The sequence below is a fragment of the Rhinopithecus roxellana genome, chromosome 5 (genome assembly GCF_007565055.1).
Source record: "Rhinopithecus roxellana isolate Shanxi Qingling chromosome 5, ASM756505v1, whole genome shotgun sequence".
NCBI lineage: Eukaryota > Metazoa > Chordata > Mammalia > Primates > Cercopithecidae > Rhinopithecus > Rhinopithecus roxellana.
This window is the reverse complement of record NC_044553.1, coordinates 152,447,858-152,474,870: the sequence shown is the minus strand read 5'-3', so window position 1 is coordinate 152,474,870 and position 27,013 is coordinate 152,447,858. Positions and strand designations below refer to the sequence as shown.

At 52.6% G+C, this 27,013-nt stretch overlaps 1 protein-coding gene across 2 annotated transcripts in view; it reads left to right on the top strand.

The window, feature by feature from the left end:
• The window catches only part of ASB2 (ankyrin repeat and SOCS box containing 2), a 42,044-nt gene extending 15,031 nt beyond the window's left edge, over positions 1 to 27,013 (top strand). For both annotated transcript variants that reach the window (XM_010384526.2, XM_010384527.2), the window contains exons 3-10: positions 5,570 to 5,674; positions 7,943 to 8,109; positions 8,934 to 9,089; positions 11,196 to 11,441; positions 14,525 to 14,696; positions 21,458 to 22,022; positions 23,240 to 23,393; positions 26,383 to 27,013. In XM_010384526.2, coding sequence (XP_010382828.2) covers positions 5,570 to 5,674; positions 7,943 to 8,109; positions 8,934 to 9,089; positions 11,196 to 11,441; positions 14,525 to 14,696; positions 21,458 to 22,022; positions 23,240 to 23,393; positions 26,383 to 26,519 — 1,702 coding nt within the window. In that variant the 3' untranslated portion in view covers positions 26,520 to 27,013. The remainder of the gene's footprint in view (positions 1 to 5,569; positions 5,675 to 7,942; positions 8,110 to 8,933; positions 9,090 to 11,195; positions 11,442 to 14,524; positions 14,697 to 21,457; positions 22,023 to 23,239; positions 23,394 to 26,382) is intronic.

Genomic DNA, 27,013 nt, shown 5'->3' with positions numbered 1-27,013 from the left:
TGGATGCTTCTGTGTTCATTTTACAGACGACAAAACATGCCCACAGCAGGGCCAGGCATGGAACCAAAATCTGTCCCACTCTGAAGTTCAGACACTTCGCCAGGCTCTGCTGATGCTGTGAAGGCCTCTGTTTCCTTCCCCTACCCCACCTTGAGGTGAGGTTTTGACCTCATTACGTCCGTCTCCTACTCACAGAGGCCCAGGGTCCCCAAATTCACACGACACACACGCACTTGTGCCATCACACCCAGACACGCATTACAGTGGGTGCAGGACCCGAGACAGTCCTTGTTCACTTTTATCTGTCCAAATAAATCCACAGCAAGTTTAGCAACAGGATGTCACCCTTGTCCCCAGGCAATCCACATGGCAGCTTCTTCTCATCTTTGGGTCTGAGATTAAGCGTCACCTCCTCAGCCAGTCCTGCCCTGACCACTGTCCCAGGCCAACTGGTTTTTCACCTCTTACGCGCTCTCGTGGTTGTTTCCTTGTGCCTTGACCTTGACTTACAATTCTTATTTATTTGTCTGCTTCTGCCATTAACCTATGCTTCCAGTGAAGTGCTGTGTCCGACCTGTGGCAGGCACCACATGGCTATCTGTGAACGAGTGAATGGGTGAGTAAAGGAATAGATGAAAAGGCAGCAGAGTGGAAAGAGAAGTAGGTCTAGAGATTCAAATTCTTCCTCTATCACTGGCTGTGCAACCTTAGGTGAGTTGCTGGCCCTATCTGAGCCCCATCTCAGATAGGGCTAATGGCCTCATCTCTAAAATAGCAACAGCAAAAATGTGCTGTGCTCCCCTTGCAGTATTCCTGTGAAAAGCAAATACGATGAGGTGGGTGTTGGAGCCTTCCCACATCTTGCAGCTGGTATTGACCTCCCTGGCCCTGTCGGAGTGCTCCAGCACCAACCTCATGACTGCCTCTGCTTCACAGACAAGTTTCTCGGGTCTTCCTGGGACGCCCTCCTGAGAGTGTTCCCAACTAGACTGTGACCTCCTTGGGGACAGACAGCTGAGCTGATATGTTTATTTATTTGTTTATTTTTTAATCTCCAGAGCCCAGCTTAGGGCCTGGATCATTGTGGCTACCTAATAAAAGTTTTTAAACAAATAAATACCTTTGAAACCAATAAAATGCTCTGGCAATGTAATTGGTCATTATTATATTGTGACCAAAATGGAGTCCACTGAGTCTTTGGGATCTTAGAAATGAAAGTCAGATCAGTATCCCAAAGAAAACAGAATTCTGTTGAAAACCATTTCCCAATTTGCTTCTGTCCCACTTCAATGTAAGGGACAGAATTTGATGAGAATCAAATGAGGGTCATTTGCCAAGCTTTGGTCCCCTAAGGGAGCCCGAAGAGACAGACCTAGCTTCCTGTTCCATGGAGAAGTGGGATCCTTGAACCCATGAAGTGCAGAGCCCAAGGTTTCCATGAATGGACCAGTCAGAGTGAGTCCAGGAAGCTGGGTCTTCATAATCTTTAAACTTCTGCATTTTATTTAAGATGCATTTCTGAGAAGCCAAATGAGGAAAACATGAAGCAGGAACTGGCTGAGGCTGATGTGTGCACAGCTTCAAACAATTCACATCAAGCCACCCACACTTACTGTGCACTTACGATATGCCAAGTTGCGAATCAGGGCTGGGCCCTGCTCTTCCTAAGATCACAGCCTAATGAGCGTGAAGGCCCAGAACTACCTGATGACACACCAGGGAGAGCATAGCTTGCTGAGTTACAGAGGGACACTACAAAAGGTCAATTCACTTAGTCAAGGAAGTAGGCTTTGCAGGATGAGTAGGAGTTCGTCAAGCAGACTAGAGGAAGCAAGCCTCTTTGAGCCTTAGTTCCCTCATTTGCAAAGGAAGCCAATTACATCTCCTTCACCAAGTGGACTGGGGAATTAAATGAGATGCTTGGTGCAATGTGTCTGTTACAACAAGTGCTCAATGAATCGCAGCTATGGATAGGAAGGCAGAGTCACAGCAGCTTGGAATTCATATTCTCCTCCACATGTGATTCTTCTCTGGTCAGCCCAGAAAGGATGGACTGGCTGGTGGGTGAGGGAAAAACAGAAACCTCATGGGTGGGAGGCCGATTCCAGAGACCGTGCGGGAACCAGGGTGGGGGTTAGTTACATGCTATGAGCTCTTTTGTCTACCTAAGAGGGCAGGGGACTGGCTCTCCAGGAGTATGAGATCTTAGTCCACAAATGCACAATACCAAGATTGCCATATGGGGTTTTAATCCTTCAAAGACTTTTGTTTTGTTTTATTTACTTAAATGTATCCAGTGCCTGTGTGCTAGGCATCATACTCTTGATATCTGGGCTTGATGTGGGTTGTCGTGAAGCTCTGGTGAGAACAGAGGGCCTGGCACAGTGGCAGGCATGAGGTGGACTCTCATGGCACAGTGGCGGGCGTGGGGTGGACTTGTGACATGGGGTGGGCGTGGGGTAGACTCATGGCACAGTGGTGGGTGTGGGGTGGACTCATGGCCTGGTGGCAGGTGTGGAGTGGAATTTCGATTTTGTTAGCTTCCTCCTCTATTAAGGTGCCTACTTGCTCCTGCATTCAGCCAGGCCCAGCCCAATCGCTGCCTCCCTGGGGCTGACCTGGGCTTCTTACTAACTCAGACAGAGCAGCCATCCGTTGACTCACCTGGCAACTAGGAGCATTGTCCTCCCAGTCCATTCTCTGCTCTCACTGAGCCTGACTGTGCCTGAATTCATGACAAGCTGGACTCCAGGGTCAGGTGATGGTGACACACTCTCCCCAGAACCTGCCCAGTGACACGCAAAGGACAGAGGCCCTACCTGGGGCTCTTCCAGGGCATGACCTGTACCCACATCCTGCCGAGGTCAGGCTCATCTCGCCTCTGATGACTCAGCCCAGGAGGTTTGCTCTGTTGGTAATTCCCCTGCTTGGAGCCCGAGGCAAAATGGGGCCTCCAGCCTTGATTGGCAAGTGCATGAAACCCAGCCAGGGGCCCTGGCTCCCCATCCAGCCCTGAGACTCACAGCTCAGTAACTCTGAGCAGTCGCCTTGCCCAGTCGCCAGCCCCAAAGCCAGTGGACGCACCCCAATCTCAGTGCTCCCAGAATGAGCCCTTCTGCCTCGATCTCACCCTGTCCTCTGTGACTCTATGGCTGTGTGTGGCCTTGTCTCCCTCCCTGCTGGCTTCCAAACATCCTCAGGATCCACAGAAAGATATATCTTAATGAGCTGCATGGCTACGCAGAGCTGGGCTCTGGGACTGAGCCAGAGCTGGGAAATCTTTGTTGAATGCAACTCAGTTTGTCTGTTTCCTCATCTGCAAAATGGGAACAGCACACCCACTGCTTCCATCAATGATGGCAGGAGGATGGAAATGAGGAGAGGCTCAGTATGCCTTCGTGAACATTTGCCCTGCACAGTTCTCAGAAATTGTCATCATCACCGTCTCCCTCCACGTCCATCAGCCTCAACATCCCGGCCACCACTGCTGCTGCTATTACTATGCAGAGACAGGTCTTCGTTTAGGACGGTGCAGTGGGCTTTTTCCCAGTGCTTTATTATCCTGCTAAAAACATTCTAACAATGGCAGGTAATCAGAGGCCATGCATGCACTAAGCATGAGGATGGCCACGACCCAAGGATCCTGGGAGGTGGAAGCCCAGGGCCTCATCAAGAGGATAGGGCTGGAGATAACCGAGGTGAGCCTGGCCCCAGGCTGCCTCCATCTGCCCGGCTCTCTCTCCTTCTCAGGACCAGGCACTAATGCAGAGGACACTGAACCCAGCAGCTGTTAGGGCTAAGGAGGGGCCCTGGCTCTGTAATCTGTTGGACACTGAGTCTCTCCACAGCTACAGAAGTAGTGAGGACATCCCCAGTCTGGTCCTGGTCCCACTTCTCCATTTTGCAAATAAGGAAACTGAGGCACAGAGAGGGGATGGGGCTTGTTCAAAGTCGCAGGGCCAGTCAATGTGGAAGTCGGAGAGCTAGAGAAAGGATGAAAAGGCAGGAAGAGGCCAGGCCTTCAGAGGACAGAGTGTCATCAGGAGCTGGGCAGAAAGTGGTGGTCTGAACCTCTGCTCCACCTGCTGCCCCGCTGCAGGTGACCCTGTGCAGTTACATCCCCTCTCACAGCCTCTGTGTCCTCATCTGTAAAAGGCGCCCCCAACTACGGTCGATGGATGTGGATAAATGAGGGCATGTGCCCCAATGTGGGTCAGTAGAAGGCCAGGAGCAGGGGATGGGAGAAGGAAGGCGGGAGGGAGTGACAGCAGTGAGGATGAGGAAGGCAGCCAGGCCTGCAGCCAGCCCTGAGAGGGTGAAGCAGAGGGGTGAGCAGGTTCCCCTCCCCCCGCTACCCTTGCTCCTCTCTACCAGACCCTGGCCTTGCCGGGGTACCCACAGAATCTGTAGGCTCTGGCCCGGCCAGAAAGAGTGTGGGTGCTTCTCAGGGTCATAATTACCCCATGCCCCGCAGGCTGTGAGTCACTAGTAGCAGAGTCCCCCCCAGTCCCCTCCAGAAGAGTGTGGTGAAAGACCAGGGCCACTAGGGTGTCGAGAGCGCCAGGCCTGACCTACTGGGGGTGGGGTCAGTAGGGGCCACATGCCCTGTTTTCACGACAACCTCAGGCCAACTCAGATTTGTGGAGTGGCCATCCCACCTCCTTCCGGCTCTTCCACCCTCACAGAGCCTGGTGGGGTGGGAAAACTGAGGCCATAGAGGCAAAATGATGATAAAATGAATAGTTAGCACGTGTGGAACACCCTCTGTGCCTTATACTCCACTAAGCTCCTAACACAATTCGCTTACTCAGGCCTCACCGGCCATCAAGCACAGGCTCTTTTCATGCCACCTTGCAGATGGGGCGACTAAGGCACAGAGAAGGTCAACCTGTCCCATGTCACACGGCCAAGGAGTGCCAGAGCCTGGATGTGAACCTGTGTCTGCCTGACTACAGCCCTGGTTCTGACACCCTTCCTCGTGCATCCTATAGTAACGCTATAGAGGTTACTATAGTGTCTGCTCCCACCCCTGGGACAAGATCCTCTAATGAGGGGCCGGCAGGTGGGCGTGGGGGGCACAGGCACATCTTGGTTTCTCAGCTTTGCTCCCCTATCTCTGCTTCCCCATGAATCTCTCATCCAGCCCTGCAGGGATCTGCCTGGCCAGCGGTGAGCCTGAGCCCCTTTCATCCGGGGACCTGCCGACCTGCCATCTGTGGCTCACATCCTTCTGGGTGAAGAATGTCACCTTGCTTCCTATCTGCCTCTCTCGTGGTTGGCTGGGGAGGGGGACCAGGGGGTGGAGTGAGGTTAACCTCATTGTTGTCTTATATGGTCATTTAAATCTCCCAGGGCTTCCTCCAAGGGCCAAAAATAATCCGGAGACACAGCAGCTGTGTCCAGCACACAGAGAGGACCCGGCCATCTGCTTTGGTTCAGAGCCCTGTGTCTGTCTGTCAGTCAGTCTCTCCCCGGCTCTCCCTCCATCCTCGTTCCTGCCTGAAGCCATGACCCGCTTCTCCTATACAGAGTACTTTTCCCTCTTTCACTCCTGCTCTGCACCCTCCAGGTCCACTGCACCTCCTGAGAGCTCGCCAGCCCGGGCCCCGATGGGCTTGTTCCAAGGGGTCATGCAGAAATACAGCAGCAGCTTGTTCCAGACCTCCCAGCTGGCGTAAGTGACTCCTGTCTGGCCCCAGGACCATCCAAGTTCACTCCCCTAATTGGGATGGCAGGGAGGGTGGGAAGCAGGCCCACGGCCCCCAGGAAGGCAGAGGGCACTATGGAGGCACCTGCCATGCAAGCCCCTTCTAGGGGCGTCCCCTTGGGGCCCAGCTGCTCCTGCTGAGCTGGGCTTGGTGGCCACAGACTTTGGTCCTCAAGGAACTGCCAGCCAGGCATGCTGGTGATCCTCCCTCAGATGCCCCCAGCATGGGACCTGAGTGCTGGAGGAGCCCCATGGGGCTCTGAAACTGGGGACCCAGCACGAGGGAAATTGGGAAGATGGCCTTAGCACCCCAGAGGCCCAGAAGAGCTTGGAGTTGAACTTCATGAGTTGGCTGCACCCTTCTGTTTGTCCCAGTCTCCCTTTCCTCCATGCCATCAGTCTGGGTCCATCCAAAATGCCCACAATCACAGGCTTTGTTTTGTTTTGTTGTCCTTGTTTGTGAAGTGCCAGGTGCTAAAATCCAGAAATAATCTAAGCTGCAGGGGTTCTGTTTGCCTGGCACCAGGGGGCAGGGCTAATGGGTTCCTTAGAAAATAATTCTGCCTCCCTCCCCTCTTTGTACCGCTGGAATAGTGACCCCGGAAGCAGCCAAAAGCAAAAGAGGGGCCCCATCACTGGAACCGCATTTCCTCACTCAGTTACGTTGTAGAGAAGGGAGGAGGCAATTGGTCAGTATTTTCTTTCTCCTTCCCAGCCTTTTTCAAATCCTGCCGCCCTCCACTTCCTTGGTGTGGTGGGTGTGTGGAGTGGTTGGCAATCTGGAAAAGGGAAACCCAGTGCCGGTCTCAGCTACTGCCACCTCCCGCGTGACTGCCTGAGAGTCGCTGGCAACTCTGAGTCTCCCTTCCCTGTAGGACACGGCAACGTGACCTCTAGGGTCCCGTCCAGCTTATTACTTTCTGATGGCCTGACACCCCCAGCACCCTCCCCCACCCACAGGGCAGAGACTTGTCTGAGGTCACAGAGAAGCTGTGAATGTGTGGGCTAAGAGCTCCAGGGTTCTTGCATCACAGTTGGAGAGACCTAAGCTGGGCCGCAGGTCCTGAAAGTGTTCTCACGACACTGCACCGCACCCTGCTTGCCAAGGCCACGAGAAAAGCCAGCCCTCCTCCCTTCCACTTCAGCTGGGGTCCCACTGGAGACCCTCCAGGAAAAGGGGGGCACATACCCGCACTGGGCTTTTCCTGATACTGACAGGGGCTGCTCTGGCTGCTCCTAAGTGGAACTCGTCAAGGTGACAGTGATGGTGTTGATGGGGACTTCAGGACTTATCTGGTCAGTTTCCCATCGTCCTTGCTGGGTCTGTTGCTTCACCGGCATCTGTGCTCTGATGCTATTAATAACCAGAGAGCCTGAGAGCAGGAAGAAGTGCTGCTCACGCTGGAGGAAGTGGCTGGGAGGGTGCAGGGGCTTGTGGCAGAGACTCCCAGAGCCCATCCTAGCCCAACATGGCGTGGGGGTCCGGGGAATGAGGCTTGCCTCCAGCCTCACCTTCTCCATCTGGGAAATGGAACTATTGATGCAGAACCCTCCCCAAAAGTGGATCTGAGAGCCATAGCCATCGTGCTCTCATGGACTCTCCAAGGATGGGGCAGGGAGCTCAGTGAATGAATGAAGGAAGGAAGGAAGTAATGAATGAACAAAGGGACTTTAACAAGCCAAGCAAGGAACAGCTTCACTTTAGCCCTGAAGTCTTTTTGACATTCAAAAGTTTTAAATTGTGAAGGCTTCAAATTTATTAATCCTTCCAGTAAATTTTTTTTTTCTGCAGCTGGATATACTGGGAGTGGGAATAAGTGACGGGGCAAGGAGAGGAGTTGGAAGACCCCAGAGAGATGCTCAGGGTTAAGAGGGGCCCCCGAGGTGGGCATGCCTGGTAAACGTTAGAGTGCTATACTCAGGGAAAGCATTTAATTATCACAAGTGCCTGGCATGTGGGTGGTTAGCCACCCCTTAGGAGGCTGGCACTGTGTGCCTGAATCTTCTTGGTAAAAATGATCTTGGTATGACATTCACTGCAGCCATGGAAAGCCACAGGGATTAAGGGGTCCCCCAGTCCTCTTGCAGCCACTGGGCTGCATGAGGCTGAGTGCTCATCCTAGAACCAGCGGGGATGAGGACCGAGTGACCCCACTGCCAGCACTCCCGGGAGAGAGGACCTTTGGTCTGGCCTCGGCCTGACCTTGAGGACTGACCCACTCCTTGCTCTCGCAGGCCTGTGGATCCCTTGATAAAGGCCATCAAGAACGGCGATGAAGAGGCCTTGAAGACCATGATCAAGGAAGGGAAGAATCTCGCAGAGCCCAACAAGGAGGGCTGGCTACCGCTGCACGAGGCCGCATACTATGGCCAGCTAGGCTGCCTGAAGGTTCTGCAGCGAGGTGAGGGTTGGGCTCTGGATGTGGCAAGAGGTGGGAAAGGGACTGGGGGAAGGGATGCTGCTCCTGGGGCTTCATGTTCTTTGCCCACAACCACCTTGGTGAGAAGGGCAGGCAAGGCTGTCACCTTCATTTGTCAGTTAGTCACAGAGTTAGGAGAGGGGAAATGAGTTGTCTCCACCCCCTGACAGACACCCCCTGCTGCCACCTCTCCAGGCCTCTGAGGACAGGAGAGCCTAATTCCTAGAAAAGGAATGAGGGAGGGCTGACTTTTAGGAGAGCTGCTGCCAACTTGTTCCAGAATGTCCCAGGGGCTGATTTGGTGTGAAAAATACTGCAGCTGTGCCTGTACCCGGCCAAGGCTATCCCCCACCTGCTGTGGGGCCCTGGGCCAGCCATGCCTCCTCTCTGAGCCCTGTCTTCCTGCTGAGCCAGGCTCAGAAGGACAACTCCTGCAGGCAGGTGTCACCTCTGCCCTGAAGCAGCACAGACCCCAAACGGTCCCCCACACTCCAGGAAACCACAGCATGTAACAGCGGGTTTCCAGCAATGACTGGTGTGAGTTCGAGGGAAGGACAGGAGTATTCGAAGAGGGAGGGGCTCAATTAGGGAAGGCTTCTCAGAGGACATGGCATCTGAGCATGGACTTGTACAACCAGGAAGCTAAAATGGCCCTGTGAAAGGGCCAGATGAATGCAGTCTGTAGTTGGTAAATTTCAGAGGATGTCACACATTGTTCTTGAAATTGGGAGGCAATCTGGAAAGCCTCTGTGTTGCGGGGCCTAGTATCTTCTTCCTACATGAATTTCCTGGTGGGCCCTCCCTAGCGTACCCAGGGACCATCGACCAGCGCACCCTGCAGGAGGAAACAGCTGTTTACTTGGCAACGTGCAGGGGCCACCTGGACTGTCTCCTGTCACTTCTCCAGGCAGGGGCAGAGCCGGACATCTCTAACAAATCCCGAGAGACACCGCTCTACAAAGGTGAGGTCCCCACCCCGGAGTGGGCTTTCCTGAGGAAGAATCCAGAAGGTGGGTGGGCAACAGGGAATGTTGCTCCCATAAGTGCATAACCCCCAATGTGGCCCTGGTCAAATTCACAATTTATATAACTGAATAATTCATTCCTGCATGTATTTTACCAACATTTTCCAACTGCCTCCCATGGGCCAGGATGCTGAGGGACACTAAGGGCTCAGAGCTAAAAAACTATAGTCCAACCCGTGCACCCTCCCAGCCCTGTAGACACCCACACACAGACAGCAGTGAAGAGCTTGGCAGGGGGTATTGTGGGAGCATGGGGGAGGGGCACCCAGAGGAGGGGTGCCTGAGCTGAACCTCAGAGGAGGAATTACCTGCTGGCCAAGCAGGGGGAACTGCACAGGCAAAGGCATGAAGGTATGCAAGAGCATGTACCTCTGGGACATTTGTTTAAGAAAAGCAAGGCCTCCTGGCTTACTCAGTACATCATCCACGGACATTGGTTGGCTGCCCTAGCAGTACCAGAGTCAAAATCCAAATAATCACAACAGCTAGCATTGATCGAGTGTTTAGTATATGCCAGGCACTGTTCTCTTACGGAACCCTCATGTCCATCTACACAAGAGGTAGGCACTGCCAGTATCCCCTTTCACAGATGAGGACCTAAGGCACCGAGACATGAAATGCGTTGCCCAGGATCACACAGCTAGCAAGGGGTACCCCAGTGGTTTAAACTCAGGGAGGTGGATGTCACACTGCACTCAACCATTTCATTCTAAAGCGTCCTGTCCATGCCTACATGCTGAAGCAATCAGCTGGGGTCTTGCAAAAATGACCAGGCCTTTGTACTTGGAAAAATTACAGATATCCTTGATTTCCCATGTGTCTGCTATCCAGTGCTTGGAACAGCTTGGGCAGCAGGAACTGTGTAGTAGGTCTTTGGATCCACTGCAGACCCACTGTGGAAGTGTCTTCCCTGGAATCCGTGCCTGCCAGGGCACCATGGCTATCACCTGGAACCTCAGCTGTCCAGAGGGAGCGCCCAGGAAGCTGGGCAGCCCACAGCCAGAGCTTGGCCTTGGTCTAGCAAGCACACCTACTATGTGTCAAGCACCATGCTCATGCCTTACACACAGTCTCACTCCCATAGCATCCACTCGAGAAGGTTTTATTCTCTCCATTTTACAGGTGAGAAAATCAAGGCTTAGAGAGATAGAAGGCTTGGGCTATGGTCCTGTTTGAAACAGTACACATGCAGCCCTCCTCCTGCTGCTGCCAGTCTCCCTGACCCATTCCTCACTCCTCCTCCCACTGACACACAGAGAAGCTTCCAGGGCTGGTTAATTTGGACAAGTGCCCAGGTGACTCCAATACCACCTGCAGCTCCTGGTGAGAACTCTGGGGCCAGAGCCAAGGGCATGTTTGGGGTCTAGAGAGAGATAAGGCTTATAAAGGAGGTTAGAGTGGGTCAGGAAAGACTTGCAGAGCTGTACTCACAACCTGCATTTTACCCTGAACTAAATTAGTAGCCTTTGCTGGAGCAGGGGGAAGTTCAGTAGGATGATGACACTGTCCACTCCTCATCTAGAAAGAGTCTCCCAGCGTTGGTAATGTGGAAGACTGAAGCAGGTACCATTGGAAGGGGAAACGATGGGGACATCCTGGGACATCCCAGGGGACAGAGACCTTCAGCCTGACTACCTGGGTTTGAATTCCAGTTCTGCCACTTAGTATCCGTGTGACTTTGGGCAAGTCACTTACCCTGTCTGTGCCTCACCTTCCTTATCTGTGAAAGGGGATAACATCACTACATCCTTTAAGGGAATTTGGGAGGATTACATTAGTTAATCCTGTAAAATGTGCTTAGAACAGAGAGCCTGGCATAGAACCAGTACTATATATATGAATCAACAAGTATTCTTGTTAATATTAGTATCAGTATTACTTTTAGTCATCTATCCCAGGTTCAATGCACAGATTGGAACTTAATACACATGCAGTGGAAAACTGAATGAGTGGGTGAGTGAATGGACAGGTGAATGAAAGCAGTCTCTGCTGGCCAGTTCCTGCCAGGCCCTGCTGACCATCCCTGCTTCCCCCTGAGCACAGCCTGTGAGCGCAAGAATGCGGAGGCGGTGAAGATTCTGGTGCAGCACAATGCAGACACCAACCACCGCTGCAACCGCGGCTGGACCGCTCTGCATGAGTCTGTGTCTCGCAATGACCTGGAGGTCATGGAGATCCTGGTGAACGGAGGAGCCAAGGTGGAATCCAAGAATGCCTACGGCATCACCCCCTTGTTCGTGGCCGCCCAGAGTGGGCAGCTGGAGGCCCTGAGGTTCTTAGCCAAGTACGGTGAGTGGCCAAGGGTCCCTAGGTCATAGAGTCCCCAAAGGGCACACGGGAAGGATGTTAGAGGTCAGCTCTAAGGGAAGGCGAGTTAGGGGTCATCTTGTGGGCACACTGATGGAGTGAGTTTCCTTCTAGAGTACTGTGTTGAGAAACATCCTGAGGCTGTGTCCAGGCTCAGTGGGAAGAGCGTGGGGATCCACTAGTGACATCTGCCATTAGCACAAATATGGGGGTGTGGCCCACGAACCACCTATTTGCCATTTATAATCTAGTCCAACATTTTCATTTTACAAACGAGGAGTCTGAGGCACAGAGAGAGGAAGTGACTCATCTACAGTCCTATAGCCAATTAGTTGTAGAACTAGCTAGACTCTTTGTCTCCTGACACCCCAACCACTTCTCTTTCCACCACATCACACTTCAGGGCCAGAAGGAACCTCAGGCAACATTTAGATCACCTCCTCCTTTTATGGGCGATGAACTCAAGGACCAGGATGGGAAAGTGATTTGTCCAAGGTCACACAGCAAATTAGTGGCAGAGCTGGGACGTGAACCCAGGTCTTTGCCCTCTTTGCCTATGAAATATCTCAATGGGAGAAAATAACACAATATGGCCTGCATTATGATGGCCCAGTAGCAGAAGACCCCGAGACATGGCAGACTTGCTTTTGGTTTCAGAATATTATATCCTCATCTTCCCCAAGAACGCCTTTGATTTCTTTTCTCTCTCCATGGGAAGTAACCTTCTCTCTCTAGCAACAGAGAAGCCAGAGGTAATCCAGACACTGAGGCTGAACTGTAGTAATCTGTTGAGGACTTGCTAAGTGTGAACCCAGACTGGGTCTATGGAGCTTTCCCCATAGCCCCATATGGTAGGTAGTGTGCTCGTCCCATTTTATAGATGAAGAGACTGAGGTTCAGAGAGGTTAACTAATTGGTCACAGTCTGAGCCTGGATGCTGGCCCACTGCCATCTGACTCCAAACTGCACACGCTTTGTGCTCTACCAGCCACCTTAGCCTGTGAGAGTCAGCAGCATGGGACTCTGCCCAGGTAAGCATCCATGCACTCAGCACATGCCCAAGCAGTGGGGAACATAGAGGCAGGCCCTTCCCTGCAGCCAGGAACAAATCTGGGCTGCCCAGCGTAAGAACAAAGGGGCACAGGCAGGGTCCTGGGAGCCCAGGCCGGGAGTCCTGGTGAAGGACAGCATGCTCAGCGGGCAAGGGTGACCTCACTAACTCCAAACATCTGTCCGGGTCTCCCGCCGACACTCTGAGTCAGGGTCTGTTCACTTTGTGGGCTGAGTCTATTTTCCAACCCAAATATTTGTCTTGTGTGAGCACGCAGCTTTGCTGGTGGGGTCCAGGCTCTCCAGAGCACCTGCCTCTGAGAGCCCGGCAGAGGGTGAGGTTGGCTCACTGGCTCTCCCTCAGGCCAGAGGCAGAACGAAGCCCTCTGCCCAGCTCCTTCTATTCTGAACAACTGGCATTTGCTGAGCAGCTTCCCTGTGGCAGGCACAGAGCTGAGAAATGTGCTTACATTATTTTGTTTACGCCCTGCAGTAATCCCGAGGGGTAGGTACTATTATTCCTGGTCAACAGATGAGAAAACTGAGGCTCCTTAAGGCTTTCTGAGACTGCAGAGCTTGTGAGCCATGAAACAGATGCCTCAAGTGATTCTCATCTGATGCCAAAGCCTGTGCTCTTTCCACTAGACCAGAAACTGATTGCACCATCATCAAAAATAAGAAATTACCAGAAAGCCTGAGATCAGCACCATGCTTAGAGAGATGACCTGCGGTTAGCAGACGCTTTTGATTTTAGCCCAACTGACATCTTCCAGCATCTTAGTTCCATGTCCTTCCAGAACAAGGAAGTAATCCTCCCGCCTTGGCCTCCCAAAGTGCTGGGATTACAAGTGTGAGCCACTGCACCTGGTCTAGTATTTTCTTGGGAGGAGACAGAAAGTAATTCTCTTATTCCTTGAAGTGAAAGGCAGAGAATTAGCAGTTAGCAAGCATGCAGGGAATACTTCGCACAAAGAGCACTAATGATAAGAGCTAGAAGTTATTGATAGCAATAATGATCAATATTAATAGCATGGCAATATTAGCAATAATAATAGCAATATTAATAGCAAATTGCAATTAATAATGTTTTTGGGATTTTCCTTTATTAGGGGTTCTGTGCTCTCCTAGACCTGTGAGGCCTCTCTCAGGGCACAGCCCAGGCCCTCTCACGTGGAGTGAGGGTTAAGAGCATGGCCTCTACCATCAGAACATCCACCATGGCCTCTGCCATCAGACCATCTGGGTTCAAGTTTGGCTCCATCTTTATGAGCTGGGAGGTCTGAAGCAACTGGTCTAGGTGTTCTGTGCTTCACTGCCCCCGTCTGTAATCTGGATATAAGAGCAGTACTGACCTCACAGGGTGACCACCCACTGTGAATTCAGATATAGCCTGTGGAAAGCACAATGCTCAGCACGGAGTAGGTGCTCAGGAAACGCCAGCATCATCGTGGCTGCTTGTATCCTCTCGGAGGCCTCTGTTCGGGCTGGCAGGCCCCTGGGTTTTTGTTTTTTGTGTGTGTGTGTTTTTTTTTTTTTCCAGATGGAGTTTCACTCTTGTTGCCCAGGCTGGAGTGCAATGGCGCAGTCTCGGCTCACTGCAGCCTCCACCTCCCGGGTTCAAGAGATTCTCCTGCCTCAGCCTCCTGAGTAGCTGGGATTACAGATGCCCACTACCATACCCAGCTAATTTTTGTATTTTTAATAAAGACAGGGTTTTACCACATTGGCCAGGCTGGTCTTGAACTCCTGACTTCAGGTGATCTGCCTGCCTCAGTCTCCCAAAGTGCTGGGATTACAGGCGTGAGCCAGTGCGCCTGTCCAGGCCCCTGGGTCTTGATGTTGTTGAAAGAAGCTGGGGGTGGCCCCGGGTAGACTCCTCCTTCCTAAGGGTCGTTGTTAAAGATCCGACGAACTACCGTGGTTAGCACTGCAGGCCCACCACGCGGTGGCGCTACACGGAGTACAGCAACTTACTGGTCACTTGGTCACTTGGTGAGCTGCTTCTTCTTCCCCAGGTGCTGACATCAACACACAGGCCAGCGACAGCGCGTCTGCCCTCTACGAGGCCTGCAAGAACGAGCATGAGGACGTGGTGGAGTTTCTGCTGTTACAGGGTGCCGACGCCAACAAGACCAACAAGGATGGCTTGCTCCCACTGCACATCGCCTCCAAGAAGGGCAACTACAGGTCAGCCCAGGATCTGCCAGCACCCAGGCAGCTCTCCGGAGACCCACACTGGGAGCAGTGGATGGGAGGGGTGGGCCTGCCCTGAATGTCCCACCCAAATAGCTGGAGAGGTCAGAATGGACATCACCTTTCTCATGGAAAAGAGGGAAACCCCTTAGCAAGTTAGCAAGCATGGAGTGAATGCCTATAACAGCAGCAGCAATAATAATAGCAAACCCTTATGCAGCACTTACCAGAACTTCACATCAGAAACTTATTTAATCTGCTTAACAGCTCATGGAGGTGGATATTATTATCTCTGTCGTTTAGATGAGGAAGTAAGACACAGAGAGGTTGAGTGACTTGCCCAAGGTCACACAGCTCATAGGTGGGAAGTACTCATCTGCTCCAAAGGTCACATCTACAGGAATTCTATCCGGGGGGCAGATATGAGTCTGAACTAATGAATATTTCTGGGGGTACAGGAATGCAAAGATAACCTCCCAGGCAATTAGCAAGCATGCAAGGAAAACCTACAATAACACAAACAGTACCAATGATAAGAACTAGCAGTTATTGAGCAATTACTATGTGCTAGATACTCTGAGCGAGATGAGAGAGGCTTGAGTTCCCAAGGAGCAATCTGGAGGAAGGGAAGAAGCACAGATACGTGAATTAGTGACATCATGCAAGAGTATGCTGAAGAGCTGCATGGCTCCTGTGGAGAGAGATGAGCCGGGGCTAGAGGCAGAGGTGTGCTGGAGCCAGCTCGTGCCAGTTCTCATGAACCTACTGCACACCTCTTCCCAACTCTGTGTTTGTTGACCTCACATTGGTAGCTTAAATTTGGCCATGGGGGAATATTTACAGCATGGAAATTGGCAAATGCTACAAACCAAAGCCCTTTCCCCCTTCTCTGCCCCTGCTTGAGTCAGTTTTTAAACATTCCCAGCAACACTGCTACATGGGGAAGCCTGGGCCACAGACGTGGAGCTCCAGCTGCCCTTGAAGGATGGACAGGGCTTGGTCATTTCCAGAGTGTGACTCATCTGCCTCTCATGTGGGCCTCACGCTGTGCTGTGGGTATGTGGGTCAACCCAGATTTTCATTTTACAGAGCAGGAAGCTAAGACTCTGGTAGTCAAGAGACTTGCCCCTTGAAAGCCCCGTCCCCAGGGCTAGGATTTAAATCCCAGCACCTGGCCCTTTTTGCTGGCCAGTGCTTCCCAAACCTTGTCCATGCACAGATTTTCTTCTTGATTTTAAATATCTATACTCTCACTGTTTAGTATTTTTTTCCTTTAAATAATGTTTTTACTTACAATGAATTTATTTTGAAGAGGAAATATTTATCACACTAGTATGTTATCCATTTACGATCAATTTTTAAAAACATTTCACTTAAAATCCCATCTCATGTACCCTGATGACACTTGGGAAAACACACCTCAGTCTTCCAGACAGGGAGGAGAGTGAGAAGCACAGATTGTGTGTGTTGGGGCGCGTTTGTTGTCTTCACTAAGCTAGAGGCAAATGGGGTAAAAGAGACATTCCAAAGACTGAAATGAAGACTCAAGGCTTCAGAGCTGACCCTTAAAGCTCCGGCACCTTCTGGTGCAGGCTGCCAGCACCAGACCAACCAAAGATGCTGTCCCCACTCCCCACCCTCAAGTACATACACAGAGGAGAGCCGGCCTTTTCTGGACAGCACAGCTGTCCGCAAGGCTAATAGATCTGGGTGTGAATCCCTGCTGAGGCCACTGGGAAAGTTGTTCAACTTTGCTGAGCCTCATTTTCCTCATTTATAAAATCGGAAATGGTTACAGCCAGGCTCATGGGGTTGTCAAGAGGACCAGTAAAATGGATATAATGAATATGGGCGGATATAGAATGGAAGTAAAGCACCTAGCAGAGCGCCTGCACCCAGTGTGTGCTCAGGCATTCTACGCTCACCCACTCTTACTTAGGGAGAGTGTATTCCATGGTTGTGCAGTTACAGCTCAAGCCAGGCAGTGGGCATGGGCAAGATGGCTCCTTTCTCTTCAGTTCCACAAATCATCGGGCATCAGCCAGAGTTGGGCAAACACAGTTTACCTTGAGCCTGACCCCAGAGAGATCCAGAGTGAACACGCGGGAAATGTGTGCACTTTGGAAATCTCCTGGGCCACTGCCCCCCAATTCTAGCCTGCACATCCATGTCCCTCTGGGCTATTTTTAAAATGCCATATCAGATCCAGTGAACCAGAATCTCCAGGAGAGAAGGAGCCCCACTGTCTCTTTGAAAAGCTCCCAGAGAAAATCAGATACAGCCTGTCCATAGCTGCAGGGGCCACTGATCTAACTCAGGCCCTGGTTTTACAGAGAAGGAAGCCAAGGCCAGATATGGAAGTGATTTTCGAGATAGCAGCAGGGCTGGGAACTTCATCTGGGCTGCCTTCAAGTGAACCCAGAGGTGTTGGCAGTCTGGCCCCAGCGGGAGGAGAAGCTGAATGGGCCCTAGGCGGCCTTGGGGATGATCAGAGCACAAGGCGTGTCCTGCCTGGAACACTGTATACATGGTTGATGTTCCCCTAAACTCACCTACCTTGGATTCATGCAGATTCCCAGGGTGAATTCCCTGGTTATTCAACCTCCACTCTCGGGCCCCATTTCCCTCTGTCCCCCAAAGCTCAGAGGGCCTGGGCCACTTTTTAGGGCTACCCAACAAAGGGTTAAAGCCTGGTTCCCAGCAGCCTCTGCCACGGGGCAGGGCCCATGGCCAGCAAGCCCCGAGCTCATCACTCCCTCCCTGGGCATACAGCATTAAAGGCCCTCTGCCCGGGGATTTGATGTGACATTCCATAGGCATTCTGCATTCTGCCACCTGTCAACACAGCCTGGCCGTCCCAGGCATAGAAGGCAGCACCAGGAGCCGAGGGCTGTTCGCCAGATGGTGTCTTCTCGTCAGCACACTTAACCACAGGGGGTGACATGTGGGTGTGCTGAGAAAGGAGCCCTAAAGCCCGATGTCCCAGTCACCTCCAAGACACACATTTTCCTGTTGTTCATTTCCAGTTTAGCAAAGCCACCGTATGAAATAAAAGATCAACACCAAACATAGATTTACTCAGAAACTGTATGAGTTAGCCCAGAGCAGATGGCCCAAGAATAGCTCCCAAAACAGTCGTTTCCAACCTTGGCTGCACTAGGAACCCTGATGCCTGGGCCCCACCTGACAAGATGGTGCTACCACTGGTCTGGGCTGTGCCTGAGGCTTCAGGGTGTCTAAGAGCTGCCCAGGAGATTTTACTGTGCAGCCTGAGTAGAGAATCAGGATCTCAGAGCCTCTTCTGTGGCCAAGAGAAAACACAGATTTGTGTTCTGGGCCTTACTTCTGACTCCTTCGTTTTTAAATATTCCTTCTCTTTTAACTCCAATATATAATACTTTTGCTGTATTTTATCAATCTTTGCAAGCCAGTTGAAATTCTTTCTGGAATAAGGCAAAATAGAGAACACGTAATACATTAAATTAAAAGGCAGTTTATAAAGTACATTGACAAGCAAGTTAATATCCCCATTAGTTAAAAGAGAAACTGAGGCTCAGAGCTCAAGACTTCATAGAAAACAAGTCAGAGTGGCACAGTGAAGCTCAGAAGTGTTGGCAATGGAGTCATCTGTGGGCGACCGGTTCCCATGTCAATCCTCCAGCCAATTTGTTGTTGTTGTTGTTGTTTGTTTGTCTTTGAGACCAAGTCTCTCTCTTCACCCAGGCTGGAGTGCAGTGGCACGATCCTGGCTCACTTCAACCTCTTCCTCCTGGGTTCAAGTGATTCTCCTTCCTTAGCCTCCCAAGTAGCTGGGATTACAGGTGCCCACCACCACACCTGGCTAATTTTTGTATTTTAGTAGAGACAGGGTTTCATCATGTTGTCCAGGCTGGTCTCGAACTCCTGAGCTCAAGTGATCCACCCGCCTCAGCCTCCCAAAGTGCTGGGATTACAGGCGTGAACCACCACACCCGGCCCTCCATCCAAATTTACACTGAACACTGACAAAGGTCACACCACAGTGACCTGGTGACTCAGAATGCCTCTGTGTTTAGGGTCGCAGGGGCAGTAGGCTGCAGTCATTGTGGTGGTCAAGATACCAAGAGCACTGTTTATTCACTGCCAACCACAGGCCACTCAGATTCATGCGTAAGATCTCATTTTATACTCAAAAGCAGCGTTGGTGAAATGTTATTACATTGTGCTTTGTAACCTGGACCTGGGATTGTAAGCAGTCCTACCTTGCTGGCCTGTTATGAGTAAATGAGTAAATGAGATTAAATTCTTAGCTCTGAGGGTCATGCTAGGATTAAATTAAGTAAACAAATGTAAGCACCCCTTTAAATGGTACCTGGCACATAGTAAGCACTCAGCAATATTAGCACAATTATGACTTAGGAAGGTAAGGGGTAAAGTGCTCACAGCAACCCACTGGAGCTCAATAAAGGGTAGCTATAGCCATCATCATCATCACTATTATTACAATTAATTACCCCTCTGCTTTAGGTGTGGTTCAGAGAGGTTAAGTGACATGCCTGTGCTGGCCCAGTGCTGAAAAGCAGAGCTGGTGTGTAACCCATGTACCCCTGACTCTGAGCCTCCTGGTTTCCCCACTGCCCATGCTGGGCCCCTCTCTAGCTAAGGACAGCTTGTGTTGGCTCAAAGCTCTCTGCCCATTCCCCTGCTGTTGGGCTAGATTCAGGAAGGGCATCAGAGCCAGGGCCAGGTGGCATGGCAAGGCTGCTGCTTTGAGGAAACTAGAATCCTGGAGTGGGAACCCGGGCCTGGGGCAAGGATGTCAGGCTTCAGATACTGGTGAGTCCCGGGAACAAGACAGGAGCCCAGTGATTCGGAATGTGGTCCAAGGTCAGAGACAGCTCAGCACCTGCCACACTGCTGCACTGGGCCTTTCTGGAATGACCCTGAGCTGGATCTGCTCTGGTCTCAGGGCCTAGACAGGCAAAGCTAAGCTGGTAGTTGTGGCCTCTGCATTGGGGAGGGGACAAGGAAGGGGTAGGGAGCCATCCTTCCAGACACCTACAGCTCTATCAGGCAATGGTCACCTTTGCTCCTCTTCATAAGGTGCCGCTTGAGCAATTGTACTCTGAGATCCCAAAACATGCCTGTGGGAGAAGTGGGGAGTCAGACTGTTTGGTGGGGTCACCCCCTTGTCCTCCTGTCCTCTGCCCCACAAAATGGGCTGGGGAGAGGAGTGATGATGTGCAGTGGGGCCACCAACATGGCCGCTCCCATGGTTGGGAGGAGTGGGGCATCGTAGAAGGCCTGACCCTGGGCATCCAGAGACCTGCATTTTGCTCTTGTGCACCACCCACCTTCTGTCCAACCTCACTCTGTTCCTCACCCCAAGCCTGGGCTTCAGTTTTAGCCTCTGTAAAATGGGAGAGCTGGACACACTGGTCTCCAGAGCCTGTCCGGCATTACACATTTACTTTCTGATTGACAGAGTCCTGCCACAATAATATGATTCACTGCATTACTGAGACAATGCTCAAGTTCCCACATTTCTGCCACTTTCCCTTGGTTCGTGAATTGCCAGAGACCAGCTGTGACCCTGCCAGAGATACCAGCCCCATCTGGCCAGCGGCCCCGGGGCAGCCCCTCTCACTGTTCTTTTCCGTGCTTGGGCACGTTACAGCTGTTAGCTGAGCATTTGTTGGCTGTGGCCGCCATCCAGGGTGACGCCCAGGCCTGCCTTTGACCAGCACCTCTGCAGAGCAAAGTCAGGCCTCCTGTGCCTACACAAATAGAAATTAGGAGGCAATTAGCCCCCCTGGGTGTGTGAATTTCCTTTTGAGGTTTTAGAGTCAGATTTTAGCCAAACACAGCATCACTAACAATAATAATAGTTTCCACTGACATCCCAGCATGAGGTCGCTGGCATCAGATTTCCAGGAAGCTGGCGTGCCAGGAGGGGAGAGGCGTGGGAATGGGCCTGGTGGCACCTGCTTCTCTCCCCTTCACCCCACCCCCCACCCCCTGCAATGGCCACCTCCTTGGAGCCCCACTGGAGGCTGTGAAGTCACCTGTCACACGCCCTGGTTCCCCTCTTCTGACTGTATGGCTGGGCAAGCCCCTTAGTCTCTCAAAGCCCTGAATCTTCTCATTTGCAAAATGGGAATGATGAGCCTTGCTTTAGGAGTTATTGTAAAGACTGAACCCAGTAACACTTGTAAAGCCTTTAGGAGCCTTCTGGCACATAGTGGGCTCTGGGATCTGGCTGTCCCGGTCCGTCCTCCCCCAGAGAGAGCAGGGTCTGGTTCCAAACTTCGCCACATTGGATTTGGGGGCCTTCCAGTCAATTCCTCCAGATAACTGAGCTGGCAACGGGCAACAGCGGTTAGCCTGAAATAAATCAGTGGGAGCTTCTTGAAACCCTGGTGCAGTACGACAGGTTTTTAAGAACTCAGACTTCGGAGGCCAAGGGTTCTGGGTCTGAAGCCCAGCTCTGCCCCTTACTGGCTATGTGACTTTGGGAGGGTGGCTGAAGCTCTCTGAGCCTCCGTTTCCTTATCTGTAAAGCGAGGACGGCAGCTGACCCACCTTCCCCAATGGGGTGAGAATGGTTGACCCGCGGCGCCCCCTGCCGGTGGGACCCCCGCCGCAGCCCGCGGTAAGGGCGAGCCGCCAGGCCTGGCTCCCGAGCGCTCCCTGCTGGCGGGGCCTGCCCCACCCCGCCCCTCCCCTCACCCGCGCCCGCTCCTCCCCTCACCCGCGCCCGCTCCTCAACCTGGCAGGATCGTGCAGATGCTGCTGCCAGTGACCAGCCGCACGCGCGTACGCCGTAGCGGAGTCAGTCCGCTGCACCTGGCAGCCGAGCGCAACAACGACGCGGTGCTGGAGGCGCTGCTGAGCGCGCGCTTCGACGTGAACGCGCCGCTGGCGCCCGAGCGCGCGCGCCTCTACGAGGACCGGCGCAGCTCCGCGCTGTACTTCGCGGTGGTCAACAACAACGTGTACGCCACCGAGCTGCTGCTGGAACACGGCGCCGACCCCAACCGCGACGTCATCAGCCCCCTGCTCGTGGCCATCCGCCACGGCTGCCTGCGCACCATGCAGCTGCTGCTAGACCATGGCGCGAACATCGACGCCTATATCGCCACGCATCCCACCGCCTTCCCTGCCACCATCATGTTCGCCATGAAGTGCCTGTCGCTGCTCAAGTTCCTCATGGACCTGGGCTGCGACGGCGAGCCCTGCTTCTCATGCCTCTACGGCAATGGCCCGCACCCGCCGGCGCCGCAGCCCTCCAGCAGGTTCAACGACGCGCCAGCGTCTGACAAGGAGCCCAGCGTGGTGCAGGTGGGCGGCGCGCGCTGCCGGTGGGGAGCGCGGCTTCTGGATGTGGCCCGGGGACGCGCGCGCATGGGCGGCGGGCCGGGTGGTTCGCGCTCCTCGGGGTCAGCGTGGACTAGTGATTAACACCCTTGGGGGGAAGTGTGGACAGCTTTGGAGGCAGCAGGGCACGGTGGTTAACCCACGTCCTGGGTAGCGTGGGTTAGCGGTTAGGGCGCTTTGGTGGGAGCTTTGGAGGGAACTAGAAGTTAGCACACTTTAGAGGCCGCAGAACTTAGTGGTGCATTGGAATAGTGAAATCCTTATTGTGGTCCACTGCGTTGGGGAATTTAAGGAACCAATAGTGGAGTGGAGAACTCTTCCAAACTAAGAGGCTTGTCACCTCCAGCAAACCTACACCTGGAATGCGATGTGAAATAAGCACGATCCGGAAAGGGATGTCAAGAGCAGGCTGGTGTAGGGTCGGGTCAGAGCAGAAACCAGCGACCCAGAGGCAGGACATGTCCATGTTGTTACTTTAAAAGTCAGAATTGGGCCGGGCGTGGTGGCTCACGCCTGTAACCCCAACACTTTCGGAGGCCCAGGCGGGCGGATCATGAGGTCAGGAGATCGAGACCATCCTGGCTAACACGGTGAAACCCCGTCTCTACTAAAAAGATAAAAAAATTAGCCGGGCGAGGTGGCGGGCGCCTGTAGTCCCAGCTACTCGGGAGACTGAGGCAGGAGAATGGCGTGAACCCAGGAGGCGGAGCTTGCAGTGAGCCGAGATCGGGCCACTGCACTTCAGCCTGGGCAACAGAGTGAGACTCCATCTCAAAAAAAAGAACAAGCAAAAAAAAGAGTCAGAACTTAAAAGGAAGTTAGACACACTCCTCTCCTGGAGATCATTATTTTAATGGTTAATGGGGATCATTCATGAGCTGCCTACTGTGTGCAAAGTTTATGCTCATGTTACCTAATTCTCATGTTAAATCCCCTTGGAATTGATTTCATATACCTGTTTTATAGACAGGGAAATTGAGGCTCAGAGGTGATGTGACTTGCTCAAGTTGCCCATCTTCCACTTGGGGCAGCAGAAGCCTGTGTTGAGGTGACATGGTTCAGGGAATCCTAGCCTGGGTCTGCACAGTGTCTGTGCTTGAACACATCCCCTGTCCTTCCTGGCTGCAGGCTCCTGCTGGTGGAATGAACTCACTTCTTGGTCCTGGCGTGTTCTCTTTCAGTTCTGTGAGTTCGTATCTGCCCCGGAGGTGAGCCGCTGGGCAGGGCCCATCATCGATGTCCTCCTGGACTACGTGGGCAATGTGCAGCTCTGCTCGCGGCTGAAGGAGCACATCGACAGCTTTGAGGACTGGGCCGTCATCAAGGAGAAGGCAGGTAGGAACTTACTGCTGCCACCGAGGCTGGCAGATCTCCCTGCCTGACTCAGAGTCCCAGGCCTCAGGGAATGCTACTGTTCCTAACCCTGTGACCACCTGCTCCGTGCCAGGCTCTGTAACTCCTTAGATGAAACATGAGGAATCTGCCCCTCACAGAGTTGTGCCACCCGGGCCAACTGGCAGAGCTGGGATTAAAACCCAGGTTTGACCAACCCCAGAGTCTCTCCACTGCATCTTTCCATGATGTTTTAAACAGCTACAGCTCCCTGAGGGGTACCGGGACCTTCAGAGTAGGTTGTGAACGATTTGGGGCCACCAAGAGGCATTGTAGGAGGGGAGAGGGGAGGATGGTGGTCTAGGGTGTCTGAGACTAAATTGCACATGAAGCACCTGGGTGTCCTGTTAAAAATGCAGCTTCTGATTCCACAGGTCTGGGGCGGGGCCGGGGAGTCTGCATTTCAACAGGCTCCCAGGTGACGCCAAGGCTGTTGGTACACAGAACACCCTGGGGTGGGAGACAGGCCCCTGAACCCTGGAGCCAGCCTTGCCAGGGCCTTGCTGGGTGAGGCCTCTCCCCACCTGAACAGACGTGCCTGGGCAGGATCATTGTCCAGCCCCTTTCAGCTCTACCCGCCTGAACTGTGCCAGGCACAGTGAAGTGGGGTTCGGCCACTGTCCCTCTGATGTGTGCAGAGTAGATGGGGCTGCCTGGCTAAGTCAGGCTAAGGAAGCCAGAATCCCTCTTAGGTATTTATGGAGCTCACCTGGGCAAACAGGATTTCTGCCACTGGTAACAGAAATGGGTATCTGTGCAGTGGCATTCCAGCTACCCTAGGGCTTTCTATGGCTCTGAGGGCACAGTCCTGCCCTGGCCAAGTGTTTGTCAAAGGAGGCTGACCTGCAGCAGGTCATTGTCATTCTACCACTACTGCTCCTGTCCCCAGGTGAGACTGTGCAGCCTCGGGGGCCCACCCCTGTGCCCTAACTCTGACTCACCACGTTCCTCCTTGATCCCCACACCCCTGTGATCCCAAATAGGCTGTAGGATTTTTCACTGGCACAGGTGCCTGGAAGGCACTTGAACTGAAGCCTTTGATAAAGTTTCTGGGGCAGTGACGGGGAGGGAGGCGTCAACTTGCCCATTCACTCAGGGCCTAACTCTAGATGCATGATAAACCTTCAGGGAATTAATGAATAATTGGTTGCTGTCACCACCATCCTTGGCCACTAGAGGGTGGAGCAGTCTATGCCTAGATATCAGTCCCACCCATTCTGTTACCTTCTCCTGCCTTCCTTAGAGAAGGGTGATCCCTCACAACTAAACCATGCCCCAGGGAAATCCCTGCAGAGACCTTAGTGTGAGGTACACATTTGTTAGCCAGTAAAACAAATCGTTCTTAAGCAATACCTATTTGGGTTACTTTAAAGCCCACTTTCCACCTGCAAGACGGTCCCCACGAGCTTGTTTGTTTAATGCTACAACATCAACATCCTTATTCTGGGAAAGAACCACCCAGAGCCCATGGATTGGCCAGCCCAGCCCTCATGCTTCCATGTCCTCTGCTCACCAACAGCCTGTGCTGAGTTTCCCAGAGGGGAGGTTATGTTCTAAGCTTGTTACCTAAGGGTTTTCCCCATCTATTTTCTGGACTGTTAAAAAAGTGTCCTAACTGGCCTCAATGCCTATAATTCATTATTCCAATTCAGCCATTAAATGAATATATATTCAAGACCTTCTATGTACAAGGTAACCGTGTTATTTTTTATCCAGACCACAGCATTTAAGAGATAGAAATTGGAACTAACCAGACAAGATGGCTGGACAACAGGAATGATGCTTCCCTGCTCTTTGGGGTACTATGTAATAGAAAAATCTGAGCTCAGAAGGCAATGAACTCAGAGCGCAGCTCAGAGGGCAGTGGAAGTGTCAGAAACACAGTGATGGGTGTGTGGATGCTTCGCTAGGCAACGCTGCAGCTGCCTGGCGCTCCGCCTTTGCTCCACATCCCACCTGCCTCTCCAGCCCCAGTCTTGCATGACTTCCTTGCCTTGCCACTTGCTGTTTTCCCTGCTTAGAATGTCCCTGTCTCCTTTCCTTCCTGGAAATTTCCTGGAAATTCCTGCCCTCACCCCTCAGGACCCCACTCAAAGGGCACCGTCTCTTGTGGAAGGCTCCCCTGGAGCCTCTGGGCAGGCACCTCTGCATATCTGGCCCAAGCACAGAGTCAGGTGCAGCAGAGGGGCTCAGCATGTGCCTGGTGAATGAATGAATGAATGAATGAATGAATGAATGAGTGAGTGAGTGAATGAATGAATGACATTCTGTGATTCTACAAGCCCTTTCTTTGTGTCCGACCCTTTGCTCAGGATTGAAATAAATTACTCCATTACTGGATGCATTTTCATCCCCTGCTCTTACCTCTACCCACTCCCCAGCTCAGAAAACTTCACTACATGGCTCCTGGGGGAGGTAGCCAGGTGGGATTCTGGGGCCTGAGGGGAGCTGCCAGTCTCTGCCCCCTTACCCTGGCCTCTCAGCACCACCGGGAGCTCCAAGTTGAATTCCACATGTGGGAGCACTTAAGAGGTCAAACCCTCTGGCCCCATTGCTAAGGCTGTGTTTGGGGGCCCAGCTTGTATGTGGAGAGAAAGAGGCTCAAGAGGAGGGAGGCACCACCCACTAGTCCCAGGAGGGATCCTGGGCAAGGCTCAGAACCTTGCTAAGCCTCGGTTTCCTCACCTGTGAAATGGGTGTGCTAACCATGCTGTCAACTGCTTGAGCTGTGCAGATCAATGAGGGGTGAACAGTGGGAAGGTGCCTTGCTGGGTCTCTTTAGTTGGCAGGGACTGGGATGACCAGCAGCGGGCACCCCCTCTCTTACCCATCCACATCAGCTGGGCTCCTCCCATAGGCTGGGGTCACAGATCCAATCCCTTTGCTTATTGCAAATGATAAATCAGCCTCTGCCTTTCCCTCCTTTTTTCAGAACCTCCAAGACCTCTGGCTCACCTTTGCCGGCTGCGGGTTCGAAAGGCCATTGGGAAATACCGTATAAAACTCCTAGACACCTTGCCGCTCCCAGGCAGGCTGATTAGATACCTGAAATACGAGAACACCCAGTAACTGGGGCCACGGGGAGAGAGGAGTAGCCCCTTAGACTCTTCTTACTAAGTTTCAGGACGTCGTTGTCCCCAACTCCAAGGGGGACCTGGTGACAGATGAGGCTGCAGGCTGCCGCCCTCTCATCCTGGACAGCTACCAGGATCTCACTGGGTCTCAGGGCCAGAGCTTTGGCCAGAGCAGAGAACAGAATGTGTCAAGGAGGAGAAGAAACATTTGTTTACAAACTGACGAGCAGATCCCAGACCTCCTCTGCCTTCGGGAATGGCAGAAACCTCCATTCCTGGGGCCAGGGCAGAGCTTGAGGTGTTCTGGGGAAGGCGGGCTCAGAGCCTTCCCTGTGCCCCTCCACTCGCTCTGGAAAACTCACCACTTGACTGCAGAGCTTTCTCCCCAAAGACTAAGATGAAGACATGGCCCAAGGTAGGGGGTAGGGGGAGCCTGGGTCTTGGAGGGCTTTGTTAAGTATTAATACAATAAATGTTACACACGTGACA